This window comes from Fukomys damarensis, unplaced genomic scaffold (genome assembly GCF_012274545.1).
Source record: "Fukomys damarensis isolate Sample0158 unplaced genomic scaffold, DMR_v1.0_HiC HiC_scaffold_37, whole genome shotgun sequence".
Lineage (NCBI taxonomy): Eukaryota > Metazoa > Chordata > Mammalia > Rodentia > Bathyergidae > Fukomys > Fukomys damarensis.
The window spans coordinates 44082154-44091739 of NW_022900949.1; the positions used below are offsets into that span (position 1 = coordinate 44082154).

At 39.5% G+C, this 9586-nt stretch overlaps 1 protein-coding gene across 1 annotated transcript in view; it reads left to right on the forward strand.

Annotated features, from left to right (window-relative positions):
* Col6a5 (collagen type VI alpha 5 chain) overlaps positions 1-9586 on the forward strand; it is a 223016-nt gene that overhangs the window by 157663 nt on the left and 55767 nt on the right. The window contains 3 exon segments of the mRNA XM_033759692.1: positions 1244-1306; positions 2813-2875; positions 7891-7953. Coding sequence (XP_033615583.1) covers positions 1244-1306; positions 2813-2875; positions 7891-7953 — 189 coding nt within the window.

The window sequence follows — 9586 nt, forward strand, 5'->3', positions numbered from 1 at the left end:
GTATTGCATATGGATGTCAGTAATAATGAATGATATAATATCACAACATTATATTAGTAATTAACATTAGCACCAACAAATTGATTTTCTATAACTGAGGTCCTGCACGTAGACTCCCACAAAGGAAAGTTAGTACAGAGCTGGAAACTATCATTCAGTGTACCTAACACTAAAGTCACAGGGAACATCATTTTTGTAATATTATTGATAGAGACTTATATAAGTCCTTTGAATTTTTTTCATGGTCACATCATTAGTGATAGGGCACCAGAAGTTAGAGCAACTCTCCTGTTCTCTTCTATGCCAGAGAGGAAATGTGGTCACTCCTAGACAATGACTTTATTATAAATAGGCATTTAGTTACTTTATGGAGCCCACACTATATGAAGCTCACTTTAAGCCTGGACTGTCTGGAGTCTGTATAGATGAACCTATTCTAAGAGTTTCCTGGGAACTCATTTTTTCTTCTAGAATGTTCTAGATCATTCGTACTAAACTGAAATTTGAGATTCTTTTTAGTGGTTTGATGTCCTGAATGAAGCTGTAAGCTTCCATGTCTTCTGAATTAAGTAACCATAGAACAACCTAGGTCTAGTCACAGGTGTTGGTGGGTAGCAGTGGGGTAATTCCAGGATCCTATACCTGGGCCATGAATCAAGGTTTACTCAGTAGCTTCTGGGGAGCAGCAGCCATGTCATAACTGGTGCTTTGGTTGTGAGGAGCACTCTTGAGTTTTCTCTCCTAGAATATAAAAGAGCTATATGAGAACCATCATATTTCATGGCAAACATGGTAGAAAATTACACTTTGATTCTTCTGGCAGGAGTTTGCTGCTAAAATGTCCATTGGTGCTATCTTAAAACAACTTTGCTCTCTATTTTATTCATTCATAAGTGCTTTGACCCAAGTCACCATCTTTCTAAGGAATCTATTGGTCTGTTGTCTGCATCTTGCTTTTTCTATGGGTTTTAGTTTTCCTCTTTGATCTATTTTTATTTCTTTCTGTAGGAGAAGGATGAGGGTCTTATGCCTAGGCATAGATTTCCTTAGTAAGGTCTATACCACTGAGTCTGGCCCTGACCTTAGTTACTCAACTAATGCAGGCTAATTTCAAAGTTATAAGGCTGCAAGCAGGTTTGGATCATTGCTTTTCCTCTGAGGATGGAGGCAGGATGAAAGCAATAACTGAAAAAGGAAATTTCATTGATCTCATTGCCTTATATTCCCTTTATTACCACATAAGGGGTCAAGTGGAAATCCTGGCAGGAAAGGAGCAAAAGGAAGCCAGGGACACAAAGGACCTCAGGTGAGTGACACAGTGACATTTTAGGGTCAATGGCTCCCAATTGTTATTTTCCCCTCATTGTAAAACACATTCAAGTATAATTTATTCAATATTATTGACACAGAAATAGCTCTTTTCTTGATTATTATGGGTCAGATCTTTAGCCCAGCTCATTGTCCTTATACCTGGACCAAGTTCTCTCCTTTTTCCATCATTAGGATTTTACTCTAAAAGCTCAGACTCATTTCATAAGCTTAAAGAATGTTTGGAAAAAAACACACATGCTGATTCATGACCATTTCCTCTGAAACCTGAAACATCATTTATAACTTGTAAAAATTACTTGTGCCCTGCACGTGTATCTCCATTGGCCATAGACACCTGAGACTGTGTCACCTAAATCTATTTGATCCGTGAGTCTGCCTCTTGAGGGCATCACTTGAATTTGTTTCCTGAAACAGTTTCTGAATCTATTCAGTGTTTTACTCAGACAGTGAGAATTCAGAGAGTAGAGGATGCCTAGGTTTGCTTACTTATCTTCCTAGTGGGTGTGTGGATGACTCTTCTACCCACTTTTACACTGGGAAACCGAACTATATCCTGCATGGCGACATAGATGTGTCTGTAGTGTTGTGCACAGAGCTGGCAGCAGCAAAGTGTTTTGTTCTAATAGAATCAGTGCATTGTAGCAAGTTTTGTACCTTTGAATACAACAGCAAGGGAGCCCCATGTGGACTAGTGATGACCAGCCAAGTGCAGGCCCATGGCCTTTTAGCTAGGACGGTAGCCTGAGTCACCCAACTCAGCCAGATAGCCTGCTCTTCTGGGTGGCTGCATCTCTCTCCTTAAGGAGGCATCAAGGGGATATTGGGAATGAGATGAAGAAAAGTAAAACACTTCCAATGGGGCTTCTAAGAATTGCTGTGGTATTGTCATTTTATCTTAATTAATTAATTAATTAATGGTGCTGGGGGTGGAAACCAGGACCTTCACACAAAGATACATCCCCAGCCCTTTTTTATACTTGATCTTTTTCATTAAGTTTGGTGGTGTATTTTAGGTATACAATATTTGATGATATTCATCATTGGGAATTTGTACCTTTACATGATATGTCTTGGTTCTTATCTTTTTCCCCATTCCTCTGCCCTCCCTTCAACCCCTTCTGCCTCTCCTTATCTGTTTTTTCCTTTTCTCATATTTGAGACAGGGTCTCACTAAGTTGCTAATTTGCCCAGGTTGGACTTGAACTTGCAATCCTCCTGCCTTAGCCTCCCAGACTGCTGGCAGTACAGACATGAGCCACCATGCTGACTTGTACCATTAACTTTTTTTTTCAGCTTTAATTGAGTTTGTTGGTACATTTTAGGGATACAGTACAGTTACATTCATTGTTGGGATCTTGTACCTCTACATGACAAGTCTTGATTCTCATTTTTTCCCCTTACCTCTGCCATCCCTTCACCCCCTCCTCCCCTCTCCATCTACAAACACTTTTGTATCAGCCTCTTTTTTTTTGGTTTTCAGGGTTCTTCTGGGCTAGTGGGACCTAAAGGGAGCATTGGAAGACCTGGACATTTGGGGAGAAAGGTAAATGTTGACTTCAAATATCAAGAAAGAAAATGCCTGTGTCTTCTCCCTGATTTCCATGTTAATTCTTCATATGAATGAATCCACACACTAGCAACACACCATGAACATTCTAGTAATACCTTTTTCTTTCATTGAATGAAGAATTTCTTCTTAAAAATTTATTTTGATATATTACAAGTAGATATTAATAAAGAAAATATAAAAGCCATTATATGAAAGCAAAAATGATTAGAGATTAACAATGGTAAATACCGTGTGTATCATGATCTAAAAAGAATATATTTTAATTTGCTAATCTAATTTCCTAATAATACAATACCTTTTTTTGCTTAAAACATTTTAAGTATTCACAAAGTATTTCACATTCTTTATAATTCTGAACAACTTCTTCCTCTTTTGCAATATTTTTTGGTCTTTATTTTCACTTTCAATTTCTCACACCAGAGAGGCAATGTGACATTTTCATGTGTTCAATTTATTTCATTTAAGAGTATGTTCTCAAGGTGCATCTGTTTACCTAAAAATGTCTCATTTATTCTTTGTGGCTAAGTAGTATTCCATTATATAAAAAACAAATTTTTTACTCCATTCATTAGTTGATAGACATTTGTACTGTTTCTAAAATTTAGCAATTACAAACTGTGCCACTATAAACATGGGTGTGCATGTTTTGCTGTGGTACGATATTTTAAATTCCTTTGGGAAGATACGTAGAAGGGGAATACCTGGGACAAATGGTACCTTTAATACTAGTTTTTTGAGTAATATCCACTGTGGTTGCATCACTCTCACCAGCAATGGAGAAGGGTTCCTTTCGCCCCACAGCCTAGCCAGCATTTGTTGTTGGTTGATTTCTTGATAACAGCCATTCTTTTTGGAGTGAGATGAAATCTCAGTGTTGTTTTAATTTGCATCTCACCAATGAACAGTGATGTTGAATATTTTTTCACATATTTATTTGCTGTTTTTAACTTCTTCATCTAGGATGTATATATTCATATGAGATGCCCATTTTTGAATTGGGTTTTTAAATTTGGGTGGACTGATTTTTTTCAATTCTTTGTATGGTCTAGATATTGATCCTTTGTCTGAGGAACAACTGGCAAAATTTTTTCCCACTCTGTGGGTTGTCTTTTCACTCTCTTGGTGATTTCTATTGTGCAAAAGCTTTTCAATAAGATGAAGTCCCAGTTGTTGATTCTTTGTAGTACTTCCCATGCAGTCTGGGTTTTCATTGAACAAAGAATTTCTAAGTGCTTACCTTTCCAGAAAAAAAACTTTCCCCATTTTCCTGGGAAAAGTGGTGATCTCACTTGCCGGGAAATTATGCTGAGATAGCTCCACCAGTCCTTGATTACTAAATGCAGGAATATGCTTGATAGCTGATTGGGTAGGGTGGGTGGTGGCAGAACTCAGTTTGTGATGTGCCATTGTCTGTCTGACTCAGCCCACCACAACTGAGGTAGCTCTTTTGGACATTGTCAGAGAGCAAACTATTGGTCTCATCAGAATCTGACTCCCCTGCTAAAACACTTTCAAGGGCTCCCTCTCTGGGCCCAGACTCAGGAGCCTCAGGTCTGTGCAGTTATAGAGGTCTTGCTGTGAGGGGCTTCTGTTTGGTTTAATTCTGTGTTGCCAAGTTCTTAAAACTCATGATGTCTGAGCAAAGAGCCTAAGTTTTCCCTTTACATGGAGCCCAGCAAACTATGTAGACAGGTTTTCTTTTCACTGTGGCCCTTCAAAAATAAAAATCTTCAGAATTTAAGATAGTAGTAAGATCCGTAAGTTTTGGGAGCAAATGTACCCCATGGAGGCTCTAGTGCATAATATTGTATTGTATACTTGCAGTTTTACTAAGAGAGTAGATCTTAAATGTTTTTCCCATAGAGTGCGCACACGCCCCCGCGCGCGCGCGCACACACACACACACACACACACACACACACACACACACACAAGACTGTTAAGTTAAAGCAGTAGCTATGTGAACTAACTTGGTAATTATTTCACAAGATAAGTATGTATCACATTGCATCCTTCACATGTCCATCATGGGGCTGTAATTTGTATGTCTGTCTGTCTGCTGGGTGGCTCATAATCACTGGTGATACATGCATGACTGTCCTGTCATGCGGCATGAGACAGTCTTAACAAGTGGTATAAGCTGCCCGACGGGACAGTCATGCTTGCAGCACCAGTGGTATAAACCAGTGGGAATGTGTTAAACATGCACGATTTTAGTTGTCAGTTTCACATCCATAAAGCTGAAAGGATGGATGAGTCGCTTCCAGGCTCTTTGCTATCTGCACTGCTTAATTCTAAGACTTTCCGCTTGGGCCCCTCTGCAAGCTTGGCCTGCCTCTGCCAGTGCCTTCCCCTCACCTGGATCATCTTCACCTTCCCTAGCTCCTTCCTCTGGCTCACACAACATCCTTTGGGCCTCAGCTTTCCTGATCCTTTCCTTTGGCACTGGCTAGGATGGGTCATTGCTTTAGTGGCAGTGGAAATGAAATCTAAAGTAATAGCATTAATTTATAGACAAAGGTTTAAAAAAAAGTAAGAGAAAATAGTAAAAGATTTCATCCTAAGAAGCTGACAAATATCGAGTTGGGCCCTATGCAAAAGGAAGTAAGAGAAAATAGGGAAAGGACTACAGCTTGAGTAGCTGGAGGGAGCACAATCTGAGGAAGAGGATAAGACTGACCAAGTAATGAAGAACAGGATCCATTTCATGGGATGCTGTTGTGGATTAGAGTTCAGTGAATCATTATGTCAGTCCCGAGTTTGGGAGGAAGCCTCATGACCTTAGGGTTAGTTCAGTTTTCATGAGGTAGGTGCTCTTGCTCAGGACAGTCCCTATCTTGTGAGGCTCTGCAGGAATCCAAGGTGACCCTTAGTGTAGGAAAATGTAGACCTCTGAGTGTAATAAAGTGTCTGTAAATTTCTTATCCTGGTGTTCTCAGTTTTGATCGGCAGTGCAATGGGAGAGATAAATTTAGGGCTGAAAAGTCCTGTTTTGCCACCTTTTAGATCAATACTCCCTAAATGACTAGTATGTCCATCTATAGAACTAAGAACAAAATGAAAATTAAGTTTTATTCTGCTGTTAGTTATGGGGCCTCTGTAGGCCCAAGAGGAGAGTCATTATTTTTGGCAAAACCAGCTTGTATTAGTTACTTTCCCATCACTCAGACAAAATACTTGGGGGAGAGGTTTATTTAGCTCGTGGTTTCAGTGGGTTTAGCCCATGGTCAGCTGGTTCTAAGGTAGGAATAGCATGGTAAAGGAATTATGGAAGAAAGCTGCTCACCTCATGGTGGCACAGAAGTGGAGAGAGAGAGGAAGAAGGAGAAGCCAGGGATAAGAACACACACTTCCAGGTCATGCCCGCAGAGACCTACCTCCAATCAGGCCCTACATCCTAACAGCATATTCAAGTATGAACTCATCATTGTGTTAATCCACTGATGAAGATCCACTCATGATACAATTACCTTCCAAAGCCCTGCCTCTGAATAGGTGAGACATTGGGATATAAATCACAATACTATCTGCCGTAGAGGAATATGCAAAGCATGCTTTTAATACTAACAGGTTAAGGATCTAGGAGTGAGTTTGTCCTCTGTTATTCTTGAACTGGCTCCTTAGGCCCACAAATCTAATTTAGACCCGGACCCCTGCCTTTACTCCCATGGCACCACAAGCTTGATCACACACTAATATAATTTCCTATCTAGTTATTTGTCTTTCTAAACTAGACTATGCTCAATGAGGGAAGGACCGCATCTATCATATTTAATAGTTTATTTTCTATGAGAATGATACAGGAAAAAATTGAGCTTCCAACCTAGTAGATGTCAAATGTGCCAAGTTCATGATCTCACAATATTGAGGAATGAAGTTGCAATCCAAAGGAAAAAGTTAGGAGAGTTTTATTGGAAATAAGAGCTCCTGGCTTTCCAGGAAGGGTTGCAAGTGGGTCGCCACTGAGGCCCTTTGTCAGAGGTAATTTATGCAGCAAAATCACAGTGTGGGTGCAGTGTGGGTAAACTATAATCAGCCTATGGGGTTACAAGTATAGTTGCTTAGCAAATATTGATCCAATAGGGAAATGAGTCACATAGCAAGGATATATGGAAAGATTAAAAGAGTAAAAAGGGAAAAGAAAAAAAATGTGAGAGAATGAAAAGATGAAAATAAAGTGTTTGTAGATGGGGAGGGGAGGAGGGGGTGAAGGGAGGGCAGGGACAAGGGGAAAAATGAGAATCAAGACTTGTCATGTAGAGGTACAAGATCCCAACAATGAATGTAACTGTACTGTATCCTTAAAATGTACCAATAAACGCAGTTAAAGCTGGAAAAAAAAAAAGAATTCTTGGAAAGGGATGGGAGTATGGGTCCAGATGTTCTGGTCACCCACCTATGCATCTGATGCTTATCAGGGCCTCCTGGGCCAGGTGATGCTAAACATAGTATAATCTGAAGTTGCTATTTTCTTACAGGCCTGAGTGTGGAGGACTGGCTGTCTTCAGATTCACCTTTAGCCACAATTCTGATGTCTTTATTTTTTTAATTCATTAAGTATATTGGGACATTTTAAGTACACAATATGATGTCTTTATTTTTTGTGCTTACTTCCTTTAGGGCCCAATCCCTCCTGACTGCTTATTAATTTCTATCTAACTTAGCTGTCTATAAAAAAGAAACAATTTTGGGATGGGACATACATTAGCAAATGAATCAACTCTCCCCGAAAGTTGAAATTTCTGCTCTTTTCCTTCTCTGTTGGTCCTTTTATAGTACTGGGAAAGTAGTACTTGAGTCCAGCCCTAGGTCATGCCTATTTCCTCTCTCCTTTGGAAAGATCATTATGTGTGTCCTACACAGCCCCTCCTACTGAGTGTTGAGTGCTCACTGAGAACTTTGTGTCCTTCCACCCAGGGGTCAGACTTCCTTCTGTGAGAGCCAGGTTTGATTTATCAATCTGAAGCTCTTCGTACTTCATTTATTAGGGGGAATTTGGAGTTCCTGGAGACTTAGGACCGGAGGGACAACCTGGACAGCGTGGAACGCAGGTATAAGGTTTCATACCCTTCCCTTCCCTGGCTCTGAGTGCTCAGCTCTGAGGTAAGGAGAAGGGGGCCCAAGCAACTAGGGCTCAGACGGTTTTCCCGCAGGTATGAAGAGGTGAGGGCATTTCTCTTACCTGCTAAGATCTCACTCTGCAGCTTGCCTGTTAAAATAAGAAAGACTAAAAGGGTGAGGCAGAGGGTGATGGATGAGTTAGAGCAGGGTATTTCCGTATTTGAACAGCCAGTATGGCCATTCTAATGGAAAAACAAAACTGCTCATTTCTCTCCCCTTCTTGAAAAACTTGAGGAGTAGGACCAAGAAATGGGGTGCTACCTGTTCAGGCTTACACTTTGTCCTAATAGCTCTGGCTGTACCGAAATCTTCACCTGTGGAACAGCCAGTAGAGGGACAGACACTTCATTCTTTAAAAAAAATTATAAACATTATAATATAAATATTGTAGGAAATGTAGCAAAAAAAAAAAGTGTGAGCATTATTTACAATAGCCAAGATAGGGAACCAACCTAAGTGTCTATCAATGGATAAACGGAGAGAGAAAATGTGATATACTATTCTGCCTTAAAAAGAAGGAAATCCTGTTATTTGTGACAATATGGACGAATTTGTAGGACATTATGTGAGGTGAAACAGTGATTAACACTGTACATAATCTCACTTATGTGTAAAATGTTCACAGGTCAAGCTCAGAGAGTAATGATAGCCACCAGAGAGGCTGGGAGGGTGTGAAACTTCAGACAGGAGGAACTATTTCAAGAGACCTACTGTATAATTAGTAACAATGTATTGTAGTTTTGAGAAGAAGAAGAAGAAGAAGAAGAAGAAAGGGATCAAAGGAGACAGGAATGAGGAGGAACCAGTAAATAACCCCAAAGAGCCAGGGGCTTACAATGGCACAGATATAAGGCAGAGCAAACTCCTGACCTGCTGCAAAACCCCATAGACCAGTGTCTACAGAAAGGCTTTGAGGCTTCCTCCATGGCCGTTTATATCTACAAAATGTAGTCAAAATGCTTATAGAAATAGCCTCGCTATTTTATCATTTGAAAAGTACCTAAGTTGAAAACACAAATATTAAAAAAAGGGGAAAGAAAGAAAGAGAAATAAGAACAGGAAAATAGGAGTAAAATTTACTAAGTATTAAAAATAGAAAAGGGGGATAAAGAGGAAAAATTACTCATAATTGCACAATTTTGAGATATTCATTATTAACATCCTGCAGATAGCAAAAAACAAAAACTAAAGAGAGAGAGAGAGAGAGAAAGAGAGAGAAGAATCAGTCTATTTTTCTCTTTTACCAATGTATCATGAGCATTTTTTCTTTCTTACATTTTTCTCATAGTCACTTTTAATAGCTTCAAAATATAGTACTAAATGCCTTAGTACTGTACCAGATTCTTATTATTGGAGATTTAATTTGCTTTCAGTTTTTCACTGCTATAAACAGTACAGAAGTGACCATTCTTATACCTAACTAAAATTTTGGAAAAAAAAATAATTTTTTTCTATGTTGCAGATTGAATCCAGGGTCTTGTGGATGTGAGGCAAAGGCTCTACCACTGAGCTGAGCTGCATCCCCAGCTCCATAATAAAGAATTTCTAGAATTTTCCTAGCTA